At 38.3% G+C, this 27,873-nt stretch overlaps 1 protein-coding gene across 6 annotated transcripts in view; it reads left to right on the forward strand.

Moving 5' to 3' along the window:
* Positions 1 to 27,873, forward strand: part of BTBD9 (BTB domain containing 9) — a 191,559-nt gene that overhangs the window by 131,306 nt on the left and 32,380 nt on the right. For all 6 annotated transcript variants that reach the window (XM_042443783.1, XM_042443768.1, XM_042443776.1 and 3 more), the window contains 2 exons: positions 2,070 to 2,259; positions 17,634 to 17,741. In XM_042443783.1, coding sequence (XP_042299717.1) covers positions 2,070 to 2,259; positions 17,634 to 17,741 — 298 coding nt within the window. The remainder of the gene's footprint in view (positions 1 to 2,069; positions 2,260 to 17,633; positions 17,742 to 27,873) is intronic.

The following is a 27,873-nucleotide window of genomic DNA, read 5'->3' on the forward strand; positions in this document are numbered from 1 at the left end:
CATTGCAAAAGAGCTGGTACCATCTAGGTCTGTGTGGGCAAGAGAAGGTTTTTGTAAGGAAAATCTCTGTCTGCCAGGAAGAAGACAGAGCCAAGTATCATTTTTGTTTTGCCTTACTTCTGGTTGTACATTGTGATTCAGGATTGCTACTAAAATGCTGACAGTGTTTTTCATGTTTTGGTTACATGTATAATTAGAGATTTGTGAAGTATTAGTTTTTCAGCATTGTTGTGAATGGGGAAGTCCCAGATGGGCACATGTTAATGTTTATTCAGTTTATTTACATGCTGGTACTTATCCTTCCTCTCTTTTAGAATGAGACTCTGTAAAAGTGGTACAGTTCAGTAATCCTGGGGGAAAGTCTAATAAAGCTGTTTGCACAATATCTCTAAATGGTTTACTATAGCAGTTGAAGTAGGAACAAAAACTAGACATTGATAACTTTGTTTTTTGAACTTGATTTGATGGATTTATTGAAATTCTTCTGCAGTGTCATTACAAAGGTAACAGGGTCAACTGTTTCCTTCAGTGAGGCAATAAGTATAGCTGAAATCCTGTTGAGTAACTACACTAGCATAGGCAGTAGGTTCAAGAGCAAGAGAAAAAGGCCCATGGATATGACAAAAAGGGAGGCAGGCAAAATCATCATCACAGAGAGGGGAAAGCTATTGGCTCCAAGCACACTATTTTCCAATGCCAGTCTTCCAGGTGAAGTCCTCAAAACTAGGTAATCTGAGAATACTGACTTGCACAGTTCCTTGAGGACCAGCAAAGTGTACCAACAGAATTCCATCTTAAGGATGTTCAAGATCTCACAATTGTATAATAATGTATACTGCTTTCAAGAGTTTTTTTTCCTTATTTGATCTGAATGGCTAAAAGAGACCTGGGCAAAATGCAGTATGACTGTAAGATAGCCCAGTACTAACCTCGTGTACTTTGTGGTACAATCAAAGTCACCTAATACAAACCACAACAGAAAATTTCAGTAGGCAGTATGAATTTCCTTTTTGACATTTCTCGGTCTAAATGTCAGGTGCTGTGCCTTGCTGGATTGTTGTTGAAAGCAATATTTCCCAGTGCACCCATGCCATTTCTTTCATAGACACTTGAATGAGCAAAAGTCCTCACTTGTAGAGTAAATCTTATTTTGGCAATCTACACATGAATACGTTGTCTTCTTCCCTTGTGAACTTCTAAAGTAGCACATTTTACAGAACTTGAAATGTTTGGAATAGTAACAGCAAAAATGATAAAATTGTATAAAGATAAAAACTTGTCTGATAATTTTTGCATTGAGAAATTCTATTGCACCATTTCCTTTTTCTTTAGTGCCTATCTCATTCTTTCTGAATCTGTTGATCATGCATGTTTCAGTTTTATGGACAAGAAGGATCTCTTGAGAATGCCTGTCCTTGGGTTATTTCTACATCTATTATCCATTTGCTGTGATGGTGAATGGCCACCAACTGTTCCTCATCGCAGTGCCTTTCTGTGTCTTTCCAATCAAACACATTACCCCTTTTTCAGAGTAATTCTTAATTTTGAGTTCAGTTGATCATATTGTAATTGATTAGTCCCAGCTTGTGCCAGCCTAGCGGTTCGAAAGCATACAAATGCAAGTAGATAAATAGTTATCACTCCAGTGGGAAGGTAAACAGCATTCTGTGCAATTATGCCAGCCACATGATCACAGAGTAGTCTATGACAACACTGGCTCTTTGGTTTAGTAAAGGAGATGAGCACCGCCCCTCATGGCCGGACACAACTTGACAACCTTGTCAACGGGGAATACCTTAACCATTTAATGATGTATACAAATATATCTGAATGTTTGTTTGCAATGAATAATGTTTTGTTTCCAAGACTACCTTGGTGTTAAAAGATTTGACCTAATCTGGTTCAGATTGCTCCCTCTGTGTTTATTCACTTGTGTTGTACGCTGTGAAATGTAACCTCTTGGCTTACTGTACTAGCAATATTTTTTGCTTATTTTTATTCTCCTCCAGAATACTATGGTGTTGTGTTGTCTGTTTCAGGCTTTGATCGTTTTTGTATTTTAATTTCAGTTCCCACTGAGAATGTTGCAACAGTTGCAGATTGTGCCAGTGTGATTGAGGGTGTAAGCCGAAGTCGTAATGCCTTGTTGAATGGAGACACAAAGAATTATGACTGGGATTCTGGGTATACGTGCCATCAGCTAGGCAGCGGTGCTATCGTAGTGCAGCTGGCACAGCCTTATATGATTGGATCAATTCGGTAAGAAGGTGTATTTTTAAAAATATAACAATAGCTCAGTAATGAGAATTTCTGCCTTTTATATTTCATTCTTATATAGATGTTCTGAGAAACTTGTATTTTTCTTCCCATGAGTATTCATCTAGCACTATAATAACATGCAAAATAATCCAATATCATTATGCATGTGCATGCACACACACATACTACATACACATATGACAAAGTAGTGGCATAATTTAAAAGCAGTTTATTCTGCTTTTGAGGGATAGGATTACAAGCAGTATTTCTTCATGTTTCATATTGTTATATTATGATCACAATGTATGCCTATGTATGTCTGAATCTGCTAAATACAATACTTCTAAAATCATTAGGTGTATTTGGAAATCTTGGTCTTTGAGTTCTCATTGTCTCTTTCCTATTTTTAAGGACACACACAAAAATGCAGACATGTACATACAATTGTTTTCTTTAACTGTGCCCATGAGCCAATGTGATACAGTGAATAAAATGTTGGTGTTAAACAAGGGCAGCACAGGTTCAAATCCCTGGCCAGCGATAAACCTCACTGTAAGGCCACTGCTATTTAGCACAGTGTGTCTCACATTCTTGTTGTGAAGCTAATAGTGCTGTTTTGGAGGAAGAATGTGTGTGTGTTGGGGGGGGGGGCTTTAAAGTTAAGGATACTTTAAAAAAACAGTAAGAATTTTAATTTTTTAATTTTTTAGATTCTTAATTCCCATAGAGGGCCAGAGGGCTGTCCTGTACTCGACTGGTAGAATGTGCCTCCATCCACTGATACTAAATCTTATTTGCCATTTTAATACCTATTCCACTAGTTTGTAGAGATCTGTTTGCAGCTTTTCATAATCTGTTTTCATTCTAGCCACCCTAAATAATTTGGTGTCATCAGAAAACTTAGCCATTTCACCACTTCTTCCTAACCAGGTAATTTATTAAAATAGTTGTTATCCATACAAATCTAAGACACCCATGACTTGACCCCCTCATTACAACTACTCTTATTCCTATGCTTTCTTTCCTGTTATAACCAGTATCCAGTCTTTTACCTTAATTGTGTGGGGCTTGTAGAGCCTCCACTGACAGTTGCAAACTATCTTTAATTAATTTGGGGAGTGTTTAGCATGGCTTTGCAAGAGAGGTAATATGCAAGAACAGAGCAGCAGCTATACCAGTAATAACTGATAGAGACACCAGGCATGGAGAATACATGAACTTTTTATTAAAAGAAATTTAAAAGAACACATATGCTAGAGTAATTTGCTCTCTCACACAGCATACAGAGCTAACTAAATATAGAAAAATAAAAAGGAATAGCAGTGTTTGAAGGTTGGGAAAATGGGGTATAACTACTGATCCTGAAGATATGGTCTACAGAAAGCAGGAAAGCAGGAGCAACTTAAACCACAAGGCTTGAGTAAGCAGACAAAAAAGACAAAGGATTGGTGACTCAGACTGAAGTCTCAGGGTGACAATCACCATGCTGGGGGGGAGGGGCAGACTGCATCAAAATGGTTAGGTTTTGGGGTGCTATTTATATTTTGAAGCCAATCTTAATATATAGAGATTCTGTAAGAAACCAAAAGCTTGATTGCCACTCAGCAGAACCTGAGAAGGTTCCCAAAATAGAGTTTGTTTTGATACTCAAGAGATGAGAGGGGGTTGATTTTGATCAATGATACTTCATAGACTTTACAACACCTAGACAAGATCTCGACTCCCCAGGAATGAGAGGGCAGGAAGGGGTGTTTAGGAATACACAAGAGGTGAAAAGGGGACTCCAATCTTGTTTGATCTGGAAAAACTCATCTTTTGGCTTTCGGTTTCCATCATAAATGCAGACTAGAGGGGTGGGGTATGGCAGCACTCTTCCAGCATCTCCTCCATCCCTATGCCTTTCCACTTGACTGGGTCTACATGTCATTCACGTTACCTGTTCCAGTGCTATGTGTTTCATCACAACCACATTCGCTAATGCTGGCGTGTAATGTTATATCAAACTATGGCTGGATTAATAAAAATATTAGGGGATATTCAGATGCTTACAACTCCAAAAGAGAGTTTTTCCAGTTCTTCAAAGTCTTTTGGAAGTCCATATAAACAAGGTCTATCACAATGGTTCTCAACTTGTGGGTCGCGACCCTTTCACAGGGGTCGCCTATGACCATTGGAAAACAGTCACAAAATTACAGTTATGAAGTAGCAATGGAAATATTTTTATGATTGGGGGTCACCACAACATGAGGAACTGTATTAAAAGATTGTGGCATTAGGAAGGTTGAGAACAACTGGTCTATCATTTCATTTATTGACACTTCCATGGAATTCTAAAAGGTTAATGAGATATGTATCGCTTCAGAAGCCATACTGATTTTTTTTCTGCCAGGCTTGCACTTCTGCTTGCTTGACAATGTTGCTTCATTCTAGTGCTGTCCACAATTAACATGGACAAACAGTAAGTCTTGTAAGGCTCATAATTATCTGGATAACACCCCAAATCCCTTTTAAAGTACTGTATTTGTGTTACATTGCCCATTCTCCTGTCCATTGGGATAGAGGCTGAATTTAAGAAGATTGTGCATATATTGTCCTGAATTAATTAGGGGTCTCCTATCCCTCGTGTGTCATCTTGAAATGGGGAACTCATATCCCTCACATGTCTTGTGTGTGTGTGTGTGTGTGTGCGTGCGTGTGTGTGTGTGTGCGTGCTCCTAACCAGAAATTCCTATCTCTTGGATCTCATTCCACAATGGACCCGGACAGCAGGAGAGATTCCTATGACAATAAACAAAAAGAGGGAGCATTGTATAAGATTTCATGGAGACACATAGCCAACATTAACTTAATCATTTCTTTCAAAGCTAATACATGAAACACTTTTATTGTTGTGTGTCTTCAAATTGTTTCTGACATATGATGACCCTAAGGCAAACCTATCATAGGGTTTTCTGGGTCTAAGAGTGTGTAATTTGCCCAAGGTAACCTAAAGGGTTTTTCATGGCTTAGCAAGGAATCAAATCCTGGCCTCTTGAGTCATAGTCCAACACTCAAACCTACACCACAGCGACTCTCACTTTTCTTGTGATTGTGTGCCTTCAAGTCATTTCTGACTTATGGCGATATTAAGGTGAACCTATCATGGGGTTTTCTTGGCAGTGGGGTTTGCCATTGCTTTCCCCTGAGGTACTCACTTTACTAAAGCATAATTGCCAAACCTGTAAAAAAAATCCAATGAGATTTTTCCGATGAGTTTTCTGATGTTATATTTTCATCCTTAACTGTGAGAACCCTATGGATTTTTACCACTGTTCATGAAGAGAAGAGGAAGCAACCTCCAAGGCATATGATTTCTCCTAAAACACATGTTTTTGAATACATCTATGTGGTCTGTAAGCAATAATTCTTACAGTACTTTTGATTCTTACAACATTTGGAAGAATCCTTTTCTTATATTCCACAGGCCTGTTCAACTGTGTCATTAGCAATGCTATACAATGCTAGAGACCAGGCTTTGATTCCCCACTCAGTCATGAAAACCCAGTGGGTTAACTTGGGCAGGTTACACACTTTCAGACCCAGAAAACCTGTGATAGTTCACCTTTGGGTTATTGTGCAAGGTTTCTGTGAAAGGGATAGCATTGCACAGTTGAACAGTCCTATGAAATATTAGAAAAAGGTGGAACTTCCAAATACTGTTAGAATCAAGAGTACTGAGAATAAAATTCTTGGAAGTATGTGAAGAATACATGTTAATGCACATACAAATATATGGTGGGAAATAGTCTAACCAATCAATAATATAGTCTAGACTAGATGTTTTTAGCCAAGAAAGATCAGTTGTATGTCCCATACACTCCCTGATGGATACATCTTCTCCCCTTAATGTAACAGACTATGAGATTCTCAATAAAGTGTGAGCTGGTGCTATCAAATTTTTATTAGAGTCGTTGCTACCTATTTCAGTTAATGAACTTCTAGCAAGGTTAATGCTACTAAGGCAGATGTTTAATATTCGAAATCTTGCAGGAAGTAAGCTGGATGAACTTCAGATTCACTCAGCATTTCTTTCTACACACCCCTACAGGGCAAGATTGTCTAACAAAGTTGAATTTAAGACTTTATTTTAATCTAGGAAGCTTCTGTTGCAGGACCACCATTGCCCTAAACTGATTCCTCCCACCCCCATGATATATGCTGTTCAGCCTCCTTGGTTCCAACATTTCATTTCAGCCTTAGTTTATCTATCACAACACCACTTCACTTCTTCATAGATGTTTACTGTGATAGTTGGCTGGAATATATTTAAAGGATTAGTTTTGTGGTTGAAATGTGGCCCTTTACCCAGTGTGCAATAGTGAATATTTATACAGTCACCTGGGATATGTTTGGTAGTCTGAAATGACAGCTCATGCAGAATGAATTCTGCAAAATATATTTTTCTTTCTCTTCCAGTTATTCATATGCTGTTGTGGAAAAGCAAAAAAGAAAGTTCTATTATAAAACCTGTTTGCTTGTGCAAAATAATAATAATAATAATAAATTAAAAGGGAGAAAGAAAGAAAGAAAGATTTGCCTCATTAATTTTCATAGGGATAGGCATGGACTTTTATTAAAAGAAATATAAAAGAATACACATGCTAGAGTAATTTGCTCTCTCACACAGCATACAGAGCTAACTAAATATAGAAAAAATAAAAAGGAATAGCATCGCTTGAAGGTTGGGAAAATGGGGCATAACTACTGATCCTGAAGATATGGTCCACAGAAAGCAGGAAAGCAGGAGCAACTTAAACCACAAGGCTTGAGTAAGCAGACAAGAACAGACAAAGGATTGGCAACTGAGACTGCTTTGTGATTGGTCTCTGTGTTTATTTTTTAGGGAGGTGAGATCTTATTGAATGGTTACAGACTATACTTTTCATATGTTGTTGCTACTGTACTCCATCTTTTACAATTTATTCTGCTCCAAATCCATGTATATGTATACCTGCCAGCTGAAGATAATACTTCATATATCAGATAAAATCATATAAACCCTATAAATTTCTTTATTCTCTTATATTAAAACATTTTGGAGTGACTGTACATTTTACCTTATTGTATGTTCTCACCCAAACTCATAGGCTTTGAAACAGTTAAGATATGGCTGAAGTGCTGCATATAGCACCTGGCACTCTGCTGGCATTAGATAAATTTTCAGTAATAGTCTATATTGTTGTTTACAGAACTGAACTACATCTGCATAACTGCTTTGCTAGAAACCCCACCAGTTTGAATTTATTTAAGATAGTCACCAGATATTAGCTGCTGTTGTACTATTGAATATAATTGAGTTTTGATAACCTTCCGATTAGCTTTGAAGATTTGAATTAAGAAAACAGCAGAGTGTCCCCAGAGATAAAAAGGATTCCATTGGAAAACATAATTAGATTCCTAAAAAAAATTACATTTGTTTCTGCCTTTGTCTGTACTAGTGTAATCCTTCAAAAGATTTAGCTTACAATTAAAAATGTTACATTGATTTATATCTGTGTTTGTGCTCATCACACATCTAAGATGTTGCCCTTAACTTGACATATTTCTAATAAGCAAGTTAGCTACACTCTTGCTTAGAGCAACCAAAAGACCTTTGCAGCTACACAAAAGATGGTGGGTGAAAAAGCAGAATTGCAAATAACTGAATCTTCCTTGTGACCAAATGTGGAATGACGCCCCTGGGAACAGCGACTGGATCGGCTTTAAATTTTTAATTTGCAGAAAGTCAGCACTAATGAGAACTAAAAGTCTTCTTTCAGAAGCCTTTTATTTTAGCTTCTGAAATTATTACTTATTAATATTATTAACTGCCCAGAATGAAGCAAAAGCTTCTGCAATAGCCTTTGCAAATCGTGTTTGCCCAGCCCACAGTAGCTCCAGCATATGTTAAAGGATTTACAGAGTTAGAACTCGGGGGGGGGGGGGATTGTTATTATTGAGATGCAGATTAGATGCTTTTTATTATTAACAAATAAAAGGCTAAAGTAAACCAGGTTCTGAATTAGAGGGTATTTTCTCCAAAGCTAACAAGACCTCCCTCTCGCACACACACATATAATTCTGCCTTTGCCACTGTCTGTCTTTCTGTCTGTCTGCACACACGCGCGCGCACACACACACACACACACACACAGAGTCCATTACTGGAAAAGGATGAAATAATTGTTGCAGCAGCTGAAAGCAAAGAAGGTAACTTCACTGGGAGAGCGAAACTGATATACCACAAATTCTTCTAAGAAAGTTGTATCTGTTCCTCTGGCAACATGCTGCAGATTTTTAGAGCAGGTTTCATAAACATGAACCAACATACACAACTGAGAATGCTTTTTTAAAAGGAAAATGGGCTTCCTTTAAAAAACAAAATTTTGTTCAAATGAAGTATGAACCCAATCTCTGGTAAGCTATATGGTAAAACTTATATTTTAAGTTTAAAATAAAGAATTTAAGAAAAAGAATCCTGAAAATTATGTTGCTAAAAATATATTTTGTTCAAAGGGAGAAAAGGAAAATTGCTGTGAATATCAATTTTTTTTACTGACTTCACTGTGGATGACGTCAGATAGATACCCCAAGGGTGGGTGGGCTCATTTTTTTTCCAGGAGTCTGAAGAAATAGAAATGATATATTTCTAAGGCTTAGTGTCTGGATATTTAAATACTTCTTTAAATATTATTTAAATATGTCTGAATATTTAAAAATAAAAAATGTGGAATAGCAAAATATGTAACAAAATATGTAGCTTTGCCCAAAAATTAGCCTTTGTTACCCTGACTTTTAAGACAAAACCTAAATATAGCTAGGAAACTGGGGGCCAGTTAGTTTAGTGTCTGTTCTGGGGTAAATTGGAAACACATTTAATTAAAGCAAAATTGTTTTTTTAATAATGAGAATAAGTTTTGTTACAAAGAATTAGTATGGCTCTACAAAATGTCCTGTCTCACTAGTGCTGGGGGCTGGCATTCTGTTCAGAAATGACATGTTGGAAGCCTTGCATATGGCATCATAATTACCCAAATTCACTTTTTATGGTCATTATGCAATGACTGAAAGTGATTGCAAAAAAACTACCTTTTAAGCCATGTAGTCTCCCTCCACAGAAGAATTTCTAAGGTGCTGAAGAGTGAGGCAGTGGACTGTGATACACTCAGCCTCTCCCAGTAGCAGGAGAGCCACAGTGGCAGCTATGACTAGATGTGCAAGTGCCCTTCTCTGTTATGGTATGCTCCACTGCCAGGAGAAGGCTTACCACCCCACCCTCCAGCACCTTGGAAATTCCTCGGTTGGGGGAGCTACATGGCTTAAATGGTAAGGTTTTTGAGAGGTGGCATCTGGAGATATGGCTACATCATCATATCTGTGTTGCTATAGCTATTTCTTCTTCGTGGTCTCTGTGACTTACATAAATGGGTTGGCCATACCTGGCCAGTACATCTTTCCATGTGTCAACATGTGGACATACTCTCAGTCCCATAAAATCCCATGATTGGTTAGTCTTGAGGTCACCATAAATCAGAAACAACTTGGAGGCAGACAACAATAATAGCAAATATTGTATTGGCAGTTCAAAAAGATTTTAACAAAAGTCCTTCATGGAATGATGGGATCGGTAAAACAGGTATGAGTTGTCATTGTTAATTACTGTCAAGTCAACTTTGACTTATGGTGAGCCTATGAATGAGAGACTTCCAAGTTACCCTATCATCAACAGCCCTACGCAGGTCCAGATTTCATAGCTATAAATATAAATTGAAAATACAATAGAATGGATAATTCTAACTTTAGTATTCAATGAAATATCTTTACATTTTAGAATCTTGTCTAGTTCCTTCATAGCTGCCTTTCCAAGTACTAATCTCCTGATTTCTTGACTGCAGTTTCCATTCTGATTAGTGTCTGAGGCAGGGTATGGAAAATCTTCAGCTATTTCAGTTTTCATAGTAATGTAAATCATCTGCGGTCATTATTTTTGTTTCCTTATTATTCAGCTGTAAACCTGCCTTTGCACCTTCTTCCTTGACTTTTATCAGTAATCATTCCAAGTCTTTCTTCCTTTCTGCTAGTAGAAATGTAAATGAATATTTTTCTTCCTTTCTAAGAATACAAAAACCTATGGTCAGCTATTGAAACTGATCAGGAAATGCTGGACAGACAAAATTACTTTGCACAGTGTTTAATTATTTTATGGAACTTACTATAATAAGATGTGATGATCATTTTAAGATAGTTTTAAGGGAACATTATGTAAATTTATGGAAACTGGATGTATTAACAGCTATGGATGGCCATGTACCAAGGTCATGGGAGTATGTCAGAGTTGGGGAGAAATGTTTAGAGTACAGCACCCAGATTTTCAAGCAAGTTAAGCAGTTCGAGGCCCAGGCATTGCATGACAGAGTGAACTCCCATCACTAGTCCTAGCTTCTGCCATTCTAGCAGTTTGAAAGCATGTAAAGGTGCAAGTAGATAAAGAGATATCACTTCGATGGGAAGGTAACAGTCTTGCTGGCCACATGAGCACGGAGTCATCTTGACAACACTGGCTTTTTGGCTTAGTAATGGAGATGAGCACTGCCCTCCACAATCTTGCCAAAGGAAACCCTTTACCATGCTCAAATCCACAGATGGCAAGTCAGCAGATAAGGAGGACCCACTGTATGAATCATTCTCCCTCCAGAACATGAACTCACTATAATTGTGTTCACTATAATTGTGTTCCTAAATAGGCTATCTTCAAACAGTAGTACAAAGCACGAACAACACAGTGAAATTTTACTTTTCTTGGAGTTGCCATTTCAGTGGAAATGCGCAAGGCATTGGTATTTTAATTCTGGATCTGGAAGTAAATTAAACCCTTGAGGAAAATAAGGTAAAAATCATAATCAGCACAACTTGCTTGGCTTGCCATAACATGTATAATGCAGGCTGTCCAACTAGAATGCTACAGTTTAAAATCTCACTTTCTAGACAGATGAGAACGCAGTTATTTTAAAACCTAGTGAATACAATCTTTTGGCTCCTTTTCCTTTGATCCAATAATACAATCAGAGCTTTTGAAAACATATTTGCTATTGAATTTTGTATCAAAACAGAAGCAAAGAGGCTAATTTGTTGCTGTAAACACAACTCTTGCTATCAGTGGGATGAAGCCAGCCACAGCATTTGTATAAGATAAACCAAAATGTCTGCTAAACATTTTAAAGCAATTTATTGATTCCAAAGAAATCTACAGTGAGGTTGTGAGTGGGTGAAGTCAATTATTAATAGCCATACACTTACATGCTTTTAAGATGAGCACTCATGAGAGAGGCAGTGTTGGAGATGCAATTCCATGTCAAAGTTGCCTAATTCTTGTTTTTATGGGGGGGAAATGGAAATCTTTGATTTATCATTACTCTTTTCTGCTTTTTTTATTTTGTTAATACACGCAGGAGCAAATTTCTGTTTCCATCAGCCCTGTCAGCTGAACTCCATGTGTGTGTTTGTGTTTGTATGTGTGTGTATTTTAAAAGCATCTTTTCCTTCTGAATAAAGAGTGTTTTTTTCTTTATTCTCAGTTGATCTGACTGACTGTAAGTTTTTCAATACAATCAAATTCATACCTGCAAAGAAGCAGTTTTCTACATGGATTGATTGTTACATACATTAAGAATAAATTGGATAAGTCTGGAAGATTTATTCTAATTGACAAGATGTTATAGATCACTTATAAATTCTCAGGAACATCTCTGAAATATTGAAAGCGTATACACAGAATTCTGCTTCTCCATGTAACTTTAAATCTATGGTCCAAATGTCATCATTAGTTCCAGCTACAGGAGACTTATGGCCAGAAGAGACTGCCAAAAAAGGGTGGATTGGGGCTGCCCCAGAGCTAGTCACTCCAGAGCCACAGTAAACACATGCTGTGGCCTCAATCCACTCTGAGGCCGGCCCAAATAGGAATGGAAAAGATCTGCTCCTATTTGGGCGGGTAAAAAGCCACCCTAGGCTTCCCAGCCACAACCCCAGGGTAGCTTCCAGCCACTCGAGGGGCATGCGGCATGTAAACATCACACCCCATAGTGGCTGGAAGCCACCCGCATCTGGTCATCCAGAGCAGTTTCCAGACATCTTGGGGGAATCCAGTGTCTAAATGCCACGCCCCCAAGCTTCTCGGAAGCCATCTTTCCAGGCCTGTTCTGGCCTGTAGTTGGATCAGTGGAACTTACCTTAACATTGAGTTCTCATGATCCAGTAGGTCTACTGTGCATACTCATGTATAAATCTAAAAATTTTAGTCAAAAATTAACACAAAAAAATGGGTAGACTTATCCATGGGTCAGTGTAGGTACTGTACTTTAATTCTTGTCAAAAAAAGGAGCCATGTCCTTCTCTGAGTAGAGTAGCAAAAGATGAGAACTTAGTACATCCCAGGAGAACCTAAAAGGAACACTGACCCCTCTACTCTCTCTGGATCCTACCATATCGGATAACTCTCAGCCAGTCTCCACAATCCCATTTTTGAACAAGGTTCTAGAGAATGTGGTGAGCTCTTAGCTCCAGGGATTTCTGAATGAGGCAGACTATAAACATCCATTTCAATCTGGCTGAAGACCTGATTATAGACTGGAGACGGCTTTGGACACATTGACAGATGACCGACTTCATGAATAGAGTGTGTTCTTGTTGGCTCTGATGGACCTCCGGTGTCATTTTAAACCAGTGACCATGGTATCCTTCTGAATTAAATCTATGGGATGCGGCCTGGATTTCTGAAGGGGTGATCTCAGAAGGTGGTACTGAATGATTCCTACTTCTTGGCCATTAGCTTGTGGAGTTCCTCAGGGATATGTCTTGTGCCCCATGCTATTTAATGTATATATGAAACTGATGGGAGAGGTTGTTCTGCATTTTGGTTGTCAGATGTTACCAGTGTACTGATGAAGCTCAGCTCCATTAGTCCCTTCCACTTAATTCCAAGGATGTTGTTTCCATAGCTAGGACAGTGCCTGGCATCTGTAATGTAATGGACTGGATGAGCGTGAATTACAGCTTAATCCAGACAAGATATAGGTGCCTCTGGTCAGTTGAAAGGCAGGTCGAAGAATATGGGGTTGGCCTGTGCAGTTTGGGTATACAGTTATTAGTGTGCCAACTGCAACCAGGCCTGGAAAAGTCTGATCTGGCCATGGTAATACATATCTTGGTTACATCCTGTTTGGATTGTTATAATGTGCTCTATGTGGGGCTGCTTTTGAAGAGTTTGTTAAAACTTCAGTTATCCCAGAGAGCTGATTCTTAACTGGGTATGGATACAGGCAACCATATCTTTTTGCATCAACCCCACTAGCTACTAGTCCCTTTCAGGGCATAATTCAAACTGCTAGTGATGACCTATAAAGGCCTATATGGCTCAGATCCTGGCTGTTTGAAGGCCCATATCTCCAGTTGTTGTTGTAAGTATAACAGTCTTGAATAGTATAATCATAAAACATTTGCCTCCTGGATAAAATCAAGTCAGCCTAAGGCTTAAAAAAAAAAGCCAAGTTTTAACTTAGTGCTAAAATGATTCCAATATCGGTGCTAATGAAGCCTTGGAGGAGGTGAGGGGAATTTTAGAACCAGTGTGCCACTGCAGAAAAAAGCCTCTCCCATGTCCTCTCATAATGTATTTCTCATACTGATGGGACATGGAGGAGAGCCCCTCCAATAGATCTCAGTTCTCACATATGGATACTGTATATAATAATATTTTTATATACAGTATCTTTATATACTGCATATAAATACTGTATTTAAAACCATTTTGATCTTTAAATGTTATATGGAGCCTGAACAGACTTCTGCACAGCTTGGGGGTGTGGCCATTAGACGACTCACACCCCCAAGACACGTGGAAGCTGCATTGAAGCTGCTTCCGGGCTGCCCAAACCTGCCCCCAAAAGGAGCAGATCTTTTCTGCTCCTATTTGAGCCAGCAGCAGAGGGTACCCTCAGGACCATGGTGTGTTGGGCTGCCCCTTTGTGCTAGTGTTTCAGCCCATAGTCAGGCCTCTTTATCCATGTGTGTGTTGTGTGCCTTCATTATTTCCGACTTATGGTGATCTTGATAGACCCCTATCACAGGGCAGGTTTCTTCAGAGAGAGTTTGCCATTGCCATCCTTTGCGGTTGAGAGAGTGTGATTTGTCCAAGGTCACCCAGTGGGTTTTCATGGCCATGTGGAGATTCAAATCCTGTTCTCTGGAGTCAAAGTCCAGTGCTCAAACCACTACACCTTGTTGCTATCTATTGTATATAATGGGATGTGAGCATCCATTTTTGTTTCCAGGGGGTCCTGGAACTAAATCCCAGCAGATACCAAGGACCCATGTGTGGCGTTTGGGGATATTTTTTCATCTGTACTCTTCATAATAATAATGTAATAATAATAAATCTTTATTTTTATACCGCTTTTCCTAGAAGATCAAAGCGGTTCACAGGCAAATACAGATGTACAACACATCGTATTACAGCATAATATACAGTAAAAAAATTCCACTAAGAACCTTGTATAAAAACATCCTATAAAAACATATTGAAAGCTCACAATCTCACATTTTACAATCTCATAATTACAAATTAACATCACAGATACTTATAACAATGGAGGATGGTGGGGTAGGAGGATAATTATCTCTATGAAGGATCAGGGGGATATGCCAAGTGGAATAGGTGGGTCTTCAACACTTTCTTAAAGGCTTCTAAGGAAGAACTAAGACGAATCTCCTCAGGGAGTCCATTCCAACATGCAGGAGCAGTAGATGTAAATGCTCGTTAGTGAGTTGCAGACAATCTCACCCTAGGATATTCCAATAGATATTTGCCTGTTGTTCTGAGTGTGCGGGGCAGATTATGTAGGGAGAGGCGCTCCCTCAAGTAACTCGGGCCCAAGCCATGTAGGGCTTTATAGGTGATAACCAACACTTTGTGTTGAGCCCAGAAGCTAATTGGCAGCCAGTGAAGAGCTTTTTGTCAAGGATTTGAAGGGTTAAAACACAGCACACCGGGAAATGCTTGATGTGTGTGTGTTTGGCCATGAGCATTCAGCAGAGTGGCAAGCTGATCAGCACAGCTGAAGCTCATTGGCTCAAGGACACTTCAGTGTCCAAGTGCACGTAGCCATGGATGATGAAACCATGTGTCTAGATTGCACAGGAGACACATGACATGGTTACACACCTGAACTCACTGGGTTTGGGAGACCACATGGTCTGGAGACTATATAAGCCCAGGGGTTGCAAGGGTGTGGTGTGGGTTTGTAGTAGGAGTTGGATTGGTATGGTTTGGAGTTTTAGAGATCTTGATTTGTATAATAGCGCTGTGAATAAAGAGCACTTGGGAGACTTAGTTTCTCTGGTGGTTTATCCGAAGAAGCTACAGCATCGGTTTGCTGTGTGTCCCCAGAGGTTCCTGCATTGCTGCAGTTCCTGGAAGACATCCAGTTGCTGTCATCCCAACTTGGACTTTGGAGCCACGCTTCGGCTTCTGGAAATTTGCCAGCTCTGCTCCAAGGGTTTGATTTAACCCCAGGACTCGTTGGAGTCGCTGACAGTGGTTATTGGACCCCAGCAGTTGCACTGACACTTTTAATACTGGGGTTATATGTTCTGCTCTTGGGGTTCCAGTGACTAATCTGGCTGTAGCATTTTGAACTAATTGAAGCTTCTGAACCTGGTACAAAGGTAGCCCCATGTAAAGCGCATTACAGAAATCCAAGCGAGAGGTTACCAGTGCGTGTACTACTGTTTCAAGGTCCTTTCGGTCCAGACAGGGACGCAGCTGGCGTATCAGCCTAAGCTGGTACCAAGCACTCCTGGCTATCGCATCCACTTGGGATGATAACTATAAGGATGGATCCAGGAGTACTCCCAAACTGTGAACTTTGTCCTTTAGGGGAAGTGTGACCCCATCCAGGACCGGATGACAAATTCCTCTGTTTGGATTTGGGGTACCTATCACGAGTACCTCTGTTTTCTCTGGATTCAACTTGAGTTTGTTTTCCCTCATCCAGCCCATTACTGACTCGAGGCAGGAGTCTAGAGGAGAGGTGCCATACTTAGTCACTAGATCAGTCGGAGACATGGAGAGATAGATCTGGGTGTCATCAGCGTACTGATAACACCGAGCTCCATGTCTTTGGATGATCTCTTCCAGCGGCTTCATGTAAATGTTAAACAGCATGGGGGACAGCATGGTGCCCTGGGGGACACCAGATGTTAGCTCTCTTTTACGAGAGCAACAGTCCCCCAGCCTCACCATCTGGAATCTTCACAAGAGGTAGGACCGAAGCCACTGGAGCGCAGTGCCACCGATGCCTAACTCTCTCAGGCGTTCCAGAAGGATACCATGGTCAATGGTATCGAAGGCCACTGAGATGTCCAAGAGCACCAACAGGGCCACACTCCCCCCATCGATACTCAGATGGAGATCATCGACTAAGGCGCCCATGGCAGTCTCAACTCCGAACCCCGCCCTAAAGCCAGGTTGAAATGGGTCCAGATAATCAGGTTCATCCAAGACAGCTTGGAGTTGGAAGGCAACTGCCCTCTCAATCACCTTACCCAAAAAAGGTAATAAAGAGACCGGTCTGTAGTTACTCGTTTGTAGGGGGTCAAGAGAGGGTTTCTTCAAAATAGGCTTCACTATGGCCTGTTTTAAGGCTGATGGAAATGAACCCTCCTGTAGGATGAATTAATTATACGAAGTAATGAAATTGCTATTACATCCCCTCCCTGAACGGTCAGCCAGGATGGGCAAGGGTCGAGAGGGCAGGTCGTCCTTCTTACACAACCAAGAAGCTTGTCCACATCATCGGTATTTACAAACTCAAAGCGATCCAATATAACCTTGTTACCAGAGGCACTGGACACCTCTTGTCGTGGTTCTGCTATAAAACTGGCATCGAGATCAGCCCTTATCCAAGAGATTTTATCGGCAAAAAAGTCGTTAAAAGCGTCACAGCAGGCAGTAGTTGACTCTAATAAAGAGTTCAGGGTGTCAGGAGTTTGAATTAATTCCCTGACTACCTTGAACAGCTCTGCTGGATGAGATTCTGCCAATGCAATCCAAGCAGCACAGAAAGAATTCCTTGCTGCATCGATAAGTTGTAACCTGCTGTGAGCCCTGTTATTGTGGGAAAATAGAATGTAACTTATGAGGATGATTTTAAAGAAAATATATGCAGAGAGTTCTTATGATATTGTTCTGTTATAGGTTGTTTTTATGTCCTCTTTGGCCAAAAAGGTGCACAAAGTAGGTTCATAAAAACTGAAATAGAAATATGAGGTAACACTGGATTCTTTCTTTACTCCTGCAGGTTACTTCTCTGGGATTGTGATGACAGAAGCTACAGCTATTACATTGAAGTTTCTACAAATCAGCAGCAATGGACCATGGTAGCTGACAGAACTAAAGTTTCTTGCAAGTAAGTTTGAATGTACTCAGACTTTTAAAGTGAGGGATTGAATCCTTGTAAATAAATAAGAGAAAGAAACAACACTGGTGACGGGCGGAAAGATTGCCAGGATAGGAGCATCCCAGAATTTGAATTTTTTGGGCCAAATCTCGATGGCTATTGGTGAGGTCAGAAGTGGGCCCAGTTATTGCATGATATATTAAATATTAACTGCAGGTGCTCAGGGAAACTAAAATATATCCTAAAAATACGAGACTTAATAACTGATAAAATATTTGTGTAGTTGAAATTTTAATTTTTCTAGTTATACATCAGACAGAAGCAAAGCCTTTTCCCAGCTCTCTAAAACCTTAGCAAGTACTGCTTTTAAAAACATGTAGTAGTTGTGGTCCTGCCAAACAATCAAAACAATGATTTTTCTGAACTCTATTTTTAATAGTCTGCTCCTTTTTAACCGGTGACCTTCACTGTCCATATCATTTTTTTTATAGTCATGTTATGGAATCCTCCTTGCCCTCCAAATAATAGTCATTATTATTATTATTATTATTATTATTATTATTATTATTATGCTTTATTTATATAGCGCTGTAGATTTACACAGTGCTGTACATACAAACAATACAATGGATAAAGCAAACCTGCCCATGGTGTACAATCTAAGAAATAATAGGATAATACATATAAATAATAAAAAACAATACAAGAAAGGGTTCAATAAAGTAAAGCAGGCAACAAATTAAAAATGTCAAATAACAAATAATAGTCAAGCAATGCCTGGGAACGCTTCTCTGAACAGGATGGTTTTCAACTCAGTTTTGAAACTGGTTAAAGAAGTGATGAGCCATGTTCGTGGGGGAAGGAGATTCCAGGAGTGAGGGGCAGCAAGTGAAAAGGGACGAATCTGGAATGGGGCAGTGAAAATCCTAGACTGAGATAGCAGACCTTGACTACTAGAATGGAGGGCACGAATGGGAATGTGAGGAGAAAGAAGGTTAAATAAATAAGGAGGAGCCAGCCCATGCAGGGCTTTAAAAGTCAACAGCAGAAGCTTATACTGAATACAGAAGGGGGGAGCCAGTGAAGGGATGACAATAAAGGAGAGATATGGTCAGAGAGGTGGGCAGATGTAATAATGTGTGCAGCTGAATGCTGGACAGAAATTAAAGGACGGAGGTGAGAAAGAGGAAGCCCTGCCAGAAGGAAGTTACAGAAATCAAGTCACGAGACCACTAGGGCATGGACCAGAATCTTGGCAGTAGAGGCAAATAGAAATGGTCAGATTTTGGCAATATTGTATAAAAAGAATCTACATGCCTTAGCTGCGGTCTGGATCTGGGGGATACAGAATCAAAAATAAAACCAAGACTATGGGCTTCCTGGACTGGTCAAATAGAAATATCATCAACAGAAACAGAAAAGGAGTATTGAAGAGTAGACGTAGATGGAAAAACGAGAAGCTCTGTTTTGGACATATTGAGCTTCAAGCATCGATGCCACATCCACTGAAAGATAGCTGTAAGACAAGATGTTCAAGACCCGGAAAAAGGTCAGGGGTGGAAAGATACAGCTGAGTGTTATTGGCGTACAAATGATAGGAAAAGCCAAAAGAACTAATGAGCTTACCTAGGGACAAGGTGTAGAAAGAAAACAAAAGGGGACCTAAAACAGACCCCTGAGGAACTCCAACAGATAAGGTAACAGAGGACAAAGTCTGACCACCCGTGACCACTGGAAAAGATCTATCTGACAAATAAGATCTAAACCGGTCAAAAACAGAGTCTGAGAACCCAAGTTCAGAAAGTATCTCAACTAGAAGACTGTTATAATTACAATTCTGTTAATAATCAGCAAATATTTCAAGGAGAAGGATGATAGTAACAGAGCAATAGTGATCTATTGATCATACATATGTATGTATTTATGGCTATTAAGAAGCAAGCTTCATTGAGTTCAATGAGACTTTTACCAGAAAACTCTATACTACTTCCTAGGTTTGTTAGCTAAGGCGACAGAAAATAGATGAACAAGAGATTAGAAAAAAAAAGTGGGTTGCATATTAAAGTGCTGCATGTTGAAAAGTCAGACACAGTTTGAAATTGGAGGTTGGGAGGAAATAGGGAATCCTTTATCCAAATGGTGCCTATATTTTCATATTACAAATGGATCACAAACTTCTGATTGTAGACGGGTGACATATAAATTGCATATGAATCAAACATGGTGCCTTAGAAAAATATGGGATCCACTTTGATACATTAAAATGAATTTTGCTTTATGTTAGATAAACCAATTTGAGGAATGCAATCCTAGGTAAATAAGTTGTCCTAGGATGCATCTGTACTACAAAAATAATCCAGTTTGTCACCACATTAACTACCATGGCTCAATGCTATGGAAGTCTGGGAAGTATAGTTTTATGAGACATTTAGGCTCTGTCAGAGTGCTCTGGAGCCACAACAAACTACAGTTCCCAGAATTCCATAGCATTGGGCTGTGACAGTTAAACCGGTGTCAAACTGGATTATTTCTGCAGTGTGGATGCTGCCCCGGTGAATCCAACTTGAAAATGAATACTTAAACATGAACTATTTACTTCTGCTGCCATTGTTTTGTACTGTTTTCTTGATGTTTAGTACTTGTTTGAATGCATTCTCTCTCCCCACCACTTCTGTGTGTGCCTAATCCTGCACTGAAGAACTAATCCCTTGTTTTTAGTATTAGTTTATAGTATGAAGAAGGATTACAGAGTCCCAGCTAGCTAGTTCACAGCAGGAAGAATAAAACAAATTGAAGGTAGCAAATATAAACTTCAGCAAACCACTTTGAACAGCCATAGTGGCAAATACTGTAAAATAATGAGAAACAAAAGAAAATCGAATTCAGTTCACATGTCAGAAACTGCATTTGATAATCTATCCAAGTGTGAGAACTTCTTTTCAAGTCTGCATATGCTGTCTTTGGTTGCTTTAATAGTATTTTAATGTAGTATTTTGTGTAAATTAATAATTTAGTAAGCAAAGCCTGAAGTGACAGGCTATTTCTAAACTCCTTTTAGTCAGTCCCCAAAGTCTGATGATGGAAATAATGGTGTGTTTATTATCTTTACAGCAAAACCTTCTATCCTCCATAAATGAAAGCTAATTAATGCATAGTGATCGTATAATTGGCATTTTAAGTGCTGCATATAGACTAAAGAAAAAATTTCTGTCTAAATTTTATTTTTCTCTACACAGTATGACAGTAATGAAATTGATTCAACTTCTGTTCTATCTAAAGGGCAAATATCTCTGATAGGTTTGCTTGGGTTTGATAGGCTTGAACAGTAGAAGTATATGCCTTTTTAAAGGTTTTGTGAAGAATCTAGAATTGGATTAAGGATTTAAACAAGAATTCAGTAGTGTTCTGATTTCTGTAAGATTATTTATTTATTTATTTATTTATTTATTTATTTATTTATTTGGTGAACTAAAAAAACAGGCAGTTAGCAAAATTAAAGTCAGTTGAAATGGTGATTTCTGATGGTTGATTTTTTTTGTCTTATGAAATGTATTCTACTAAGAACTGCATTCTGTTAATTTAATATTGGTGATTTTATATTCTTTATTCTATCAATTGCATAGAGGAGAGTAATGATTCCAAATATTATGTACTGAAAGTTTAGCCTCATATATTCCCAATTTTAAATCTGTGGGTCTTGAACAATTTCTGTAATTATACAGATTTTTATTAAGTTCACACTGTTATTGAGAATTATAGAGGTGTCCAGTAGCCTTGTTACCACTGTAGAGAGAAAGAGTGCCTTGAACAATAGTTGAAGATGAAATTAGTTGTTTCAGATCAGTAAGTAATACACTTGAAAGTACTGAGAGTATATACACTCAGTATTTATTCCAATTCACAAGAAAGGAGACTCCAGGAAATGCAACAATCACAGAACCATTACACTATTAAATTAATTCTCATGCAAGCAAGGTGATGCTTAAAAATCTACAACAAAGATTCTTTGTTGGAGCAAGAATTTCCAGATGTCCAAGGAAGGAGCACTAGGGATCATATAGGAAACACATACTGGATAATAGAATGTAGGGGCCTAGTCCAACTGGTTTCAGGACTCACACATGCAGCAGGTCACATCCTTGACGTGTCTTCAGCTCTGAGCATACGGATCTGTGGGCAGGAGTGATTAATACCTCCGAGTTGTCATGGACAGATCGTTTTCTGGTTAGAGTTAGTATCATGGCTATTGTCCATCCCTGCAGGGGGGTTGGCCCTACTAAGATGGTCTTGAAGATGGTTTTGAGCAGACAGTTGCCTCCCAACTGTCTTGGATGATACAATTTATTTCAGCCCATTTCAAACCAGCTTCAGAGCAGAATAAAGAGCAAGATTGCTATGGTCATCTTAGTGGATTATCTTATTTGAGCATGGACATGGGGAGTGTGTCCTTGCTGATGCTTTTGAACTTCTCAGCAGCATTTGATACCATCAGCCATGACATCCTTCTGGAATGCCTGTGGGATTTGGGAATTGGAGGCACTATTCTTCAGTGGTTTCAGTTCTATGTCTCTAACAGGTTCCAGATAGTGGTGCTTGAGGATAGCTGCTTCTCAAAAAAGAGCTGTTATATGGCATACCACAAGGTGCCATCCTGTCTCCAATGCTATTCAGCATCTACATGAAAGTGCTGGGAGAGGTCATCCAGAGGCATGGGGCAGAATGTTGTCAGTATGTTGATAACACACAAATATATTTCTCCATGCTGTCGAACACTCCCACAGCTAAGAGTGTGTCTCCTCTGAATGAACACCAGGATGAATGCCTCCCAATATAATCCAGCCCATACATTCAGGGCCTCTAACAGATATTTACCCCAAACAGCCAGGTCTAGGTAGGCAGCTGTCACCCAGAAAACTTTTTGTTCAGCCACCCCTAGACTGTGAAACCACTTGCTGGAAGAAATTTGACAGTTGAATATGCTGCCTGAATTTGAAACAGCTTTAAACACCAGTCTCTTACAGCAGGTCTATCCCCATGATTTTAAAATTTTAAAATGTGGATTTAGTATATGCCTTATTTGTTCTTTAAACTGATGTGTGTGTTTTAACTGATGTTGTGTTTTTAATTTAAGTTGTGTATTTGTTGGTCTGTTGTTGTTCCCAGCATTGGCGAGGTGGGTAAGAAATGTTATTGTTGTTCTTTATTGGAGCCATTTTGGAAGTCCAAGTAAACAATGTATACTGGATCATTCCTGATCACACATTTATTGACCTTTAGTGACTAAAATGTCACTGAAATATGATCACCATTCCAAGAGCCATGTTTTTTCTTTTCCATCAAGGCTTGTCCTTCTATAATCTTGTCAATTTTATCCTTATGAAAACGTACAAATTTACCTGGAAGACACAATGAGCTAACCTTTTAAAAAAATCAAGTGTTGCATTGGCCATTTTCTGGTTCTCTTGTATAGAACATAATCTTAGCAACATATATATATATATATATATATATATATATATATATAGTATATTAAGGTTCTCTTCTGAAACCTCTGTTTGGATTCTTAAAATAGCTTTAGTTTTGTAATATTTTGGTGCTTTTCATATAGGGTATGCATCTTGAAAATCAGTCCATGATAAAAATGTGAACTCTGCAGTTATTTCTTTACTATCCTCCAAGTGGTTACATTTAGGGCTCTCCCTACATACATAGCTGTAGGTCTCAATGAGAATTGAAGAGACTTAAGGAAGTTTTCTTACCATATGTTTTCACTCTTCTGCATAGCCACAAAGCTTAGCTGTGAAGAAAGGAAAAGGTTATTACTTTAATTAGTTCATAAAACCCATGTTATTTGCTTTGCAATAAACACATTCTTCCCTCTTCTCTCTCTTACCTTTTTTTTCCATCTTGAGCTGCCAGAGCTCATCAAAAATCTACTTTAATTTAGAGATTTATTTATTTTTTATTTGAGCATATATAAGTTTTCTTTATCTCATAGATGTTTGGAATTCATTGGAATTAATCATTTATCTTTTTTCACTTGTTGTGAATGAAGGCGACTTGCTCTCAGAAATGTAAATCATAAGAAAAGTATAGGCAATTGGTTTGATCACCATCTATGGTTGATATCCAAAGTATTATTAGAATTACAGTATATACTCATGTATAAGTCTAGAAATTAAGGTCAAAAATGGACCCAAAAAACCTGAGTCAGCTTATCCATGGGTCAGTGTAAGTACTGTATCTTAACTCTCATTTAAAAGAAGGAACCATCCCTTGGTGAAAAGCAAGAGTATAATCTGTCATGGAAGCACTTACCCTCTGTATTCTCTCATCCATCCAACCTTAAAACTAAGCACATAGAGTTATGTCTGCTGGAAATTGTAAGTTCTTTGACATTGTTTTACTTTGCTTCATCCTTTAGATCCTTTGCTATATGCCCCTAAGTTTTACCCTTGACTTATCCACAGGTCATAGCAAAATCCACAATTTTGGCCCCAAAACTTGCCCTCGACTTATACATGAGGTCGACTTATAGTCGAGTATATACGGTAGTGCATGCAGTTAGAGATCCTGACTGAGGGAAGATACAAATGGCTCAGAGAACAAACTAACGTTCTTTATTATAGGAACTTCATTCTAAGATAGGAAAATTATTTAGGGATATATTATGATTTAGCTACATCTCTAAGGAAGAACTGAGAGAGTTCTGGGAGCTGGAGAGGAGTGGAAACATCCCAGAGAGTATCAGTTTACATCACCAATGGGGTCAGAATAGGTAGACTAGCAGGGATGACACTGTGGGTGATTCAGACTACTCAAACCTATTACTACTGCACACCCTGAGGCATTAGCTTTTTCATTGCTAAGTGTTGTTGAACTTCCATACAGTTAATTTGGCATGCTCAAAAGTACATTTGACTTATGTTTCCGAAACTAAACAAACAATCCTCTTTGCCATATGGGAAACTGTTTTGAGACAAAATAAAGCAATTTTGGTATGAGCGTAGGACAGCAGACTAATGTCTGTTACTGTAACAAAAAATATTTAAAATGTCATCAGTCAATTAAAATCTCCAGATCTTCTCTAATGCAACTCCTCTTGTCTTGATGTTAGGTTTCATTTTCCTTCCTGCAAGTTTTTTGGTAGTTGGAGTATGCTTGTTAAATTGATACAAATAGACCCTGAACTAAAATTCTCCTCATTTTCCCTATAGTAGGAAAGTACAATTGCTGGGTAGTACAGTATACAGTAATTGTTTTCTTACATTGTTAAATTACTGGTACAAAATCTTCATATCGTCATATGGGTGAGAGGCTCATAAGCATCTTCTATGTTTCATAGGCTTTTGATATTCTTTGAGTATATTTGTATATCCTTTTGAAATGGTAAGTTTGGCAGAGGAGTATACACAATACTAGCAACTATATTAATTAAACATGATGATGGAAAGTCAGATCACTGTTTTCATGTTTATCAACAGGGGAACTGGTATTTTTAGATGTACTGATGTTAAACTTCCACTCTATTAATTCAGAGACACCCCCCCCCCCCGGAAATCAGAAATAGTCACCCACTGGTCACGCATGGTCACTCTACAATTGAGGTTTTACTATATGACCAGATTTACACTTTTAGAGATACAGCCCAAGCATCCATAGGGGGACAGTACACATTTGTAAGATGGGCTCCTTTTCAGCATGCTGTGGAAAAGGTTTATTTTAATTATGAAACTCCATGTGTTATACTTCTGAAAAACAAGCCCCATTTCTACTTTTGTTTAATAGTAACACCTCTACGTGTTTGCTAACTATTTTGTAATTTTTCGGTCACTAATAAGGGGATTATGAGAACCAGCATGGTGTAGTAGTTTGAGCGTTGGACTACAACTCTGCAGACCAGGTGTGAAGATTCTTTACATGTCCCTCTCCACTTCTACTTCCGGATGATACACCTTGAGACCATCTTTTATCTAAAAAATATCTTGCTGCCACCACTCAGTGATTAATTTTACTCCTTTGCAACACGTTGGGATGTGGTTGGTGCATTCCACTGATATTTGCAAACCCCTCCCAAAAGTCCATTTGTCCTACATGTTCACAGGCAGTAACCAAGATAGCTAGATACTTAACTGTTTTTCCCCCTATTGTACAATTTCTGAAGTTTTTGATATGTGGTAGCTTGCTGAAGCTTACTGCAACAATCACTGATGGAATGAAAAAAAAATCTGTAGGGCTATGCATGCTTCACTGTAAATTAATTCTAGCTTTTCCTGTAAATTTCATTTAATATGGTAAGTTGTAACTAAACTGTTTTTCTTGAAGTGTATTGTCTTCCTGGACAACAGCATATTGTTTTGATCGGTGCAATTTACCCGGTTGTTCAAGGGAGACTCTGCCCAATAGTATTTTGACACTGTAAAGATCAATTTACACTACATTGTCAACAAGCTAGTTAAACTGATTGCATTTCTTCTCTTTGTGTGTATTAAAACCAATAAAACAAAACCTTCTATTGCAATATATATATATATATATATATATATATATATATATATATATGTTGTGATAGTCACTATAAGGAAAGTATTATACACACTGTAAAATGGAACAAGTTTCTGTTGTCAAATTAGCAGGGTCCCATTTGCATCAGAAAATATCATGGGTTGCATCTTTTCTTGCATGAACACAAGTCCTCCAGTTCTTTGGAACAGATTTGAGGGAGGGGGACTGCATGAGGAGGAAACTCTAGTGACAGATACTGATGCATCCATGAACACAGATATAATTGGATTTCATCCCATGTCTGAATCAGTGGTATCTCTTTTAGACCTGCAGCATTCACATTCTTTTGGTGAAAACAGTTGCTATTTTGAGTTGTTTTTTTAAAAAAAAACATATATTGATAATACATGCATTCTTATGTTCATTTCTCCCCCTCCAGTAATTTTGTTTTTCAGTTGTGGACATTATAGAGAGGGTTCCTTCAATAAATCATAATTATATAAGCATTGACCTTGACTAAGTTGGAGTGTCCAATTACATGCAGTTACACTTGTGAAAAGTTGATTTTTTTAAGCAAAGAGCTTTGCTTCAGAACCAAGCAAATTGCCTTTTTCTAGTTGGGTCTGTTGTGGCTTTTAATACTAAATGTCACCTGTAGAAAATTAAAAGATCCCCCAAAGTGGAGTTGAAACATCCATCGAAGGAGGTAATTGATGCTTTTACATTTGCAACATTAGCTGATCTCTTTGAAAAACATAGTCTACAACCTTTTATGCACTGTTTGTTCTTTTGATATTTATAAATGTTAAGCAATGTAAATTATTGGGCTTGTGGAGCTGAATACATATAGTGAAGTCCCAAATGTTAAAATGTTTTTCTAAGTAGTGTAATATCTGTATTTAGTATGTCAGGATTTACCACCTTTCCTCAACGTTTATAGCCATTTTAAAGAGAACTGTCATAGTAAAGTTTGCATGAGAGTCTAAGTGGCTACAACTTTTTAGTCAAGCAATGAATTATTAACCTGTATAAGTTAGATGCATGAATTGCTGCCTAAGTATAAATCAATAAAGATATGCTGGGCCATTAGAACACTGAATGTTCAACATTCACGCCTGTAAAGTTGTAAAAGAAATGGTATATTATATGGAGTTTTTCAAGGTACAATATAAGGACATGTAGTATATTACTGTGGATTAGGATGTATGTGTGAAAGGTATAGGAGTTTTTTTCCTTTTAAATACTACTAAAGCACAATGTTCAAGTAAGGTTTTATTTCAATATTTCATTGCAATTTATTTTGTATTTTTCATGGCTTTCTGAAAGTGGGTGCACCACTGAAGTTAGTGTTTCATGAAAAATTGTTCTTCTCTACAGACATAATGGCTGGATTTTTTATGATATTGGTTAGCTAAGTGGGGTCTTTGGTTTTATGAAAATGAGTAATTTTTATAAATGTTGGAACTAAACTAGACCCATAGAAAATGGGACCTGAATACATTATTTAAAATTATTTCTAGATCCATAATGTAAGACCTTTTCAGAGTATATGTGTAGTTTTTCCACTATCAGAGATAAAAATTTCTGAATAAGACTATTTGAAAAATGAATGGAACTACAACCTGCAGTTTGGAAT

This window comes from Sceloporus undulatus, chromosome 1 (genome assembly GCF_019175285.1).
Source record: "Sceloporus undulatus isolate JIND9_A2432 ecotype Alabama chromosome 1, SceUnd_v1.1, whole genome shotgun sequence".
In the NCBI taxonomy this organism is placed as follows: Eukaryota; Metazoa; Chordata; class Lepidosauria; order Squamata; family Phrynosomatidae; genus Sceloporus; species Sceloporus undulatus.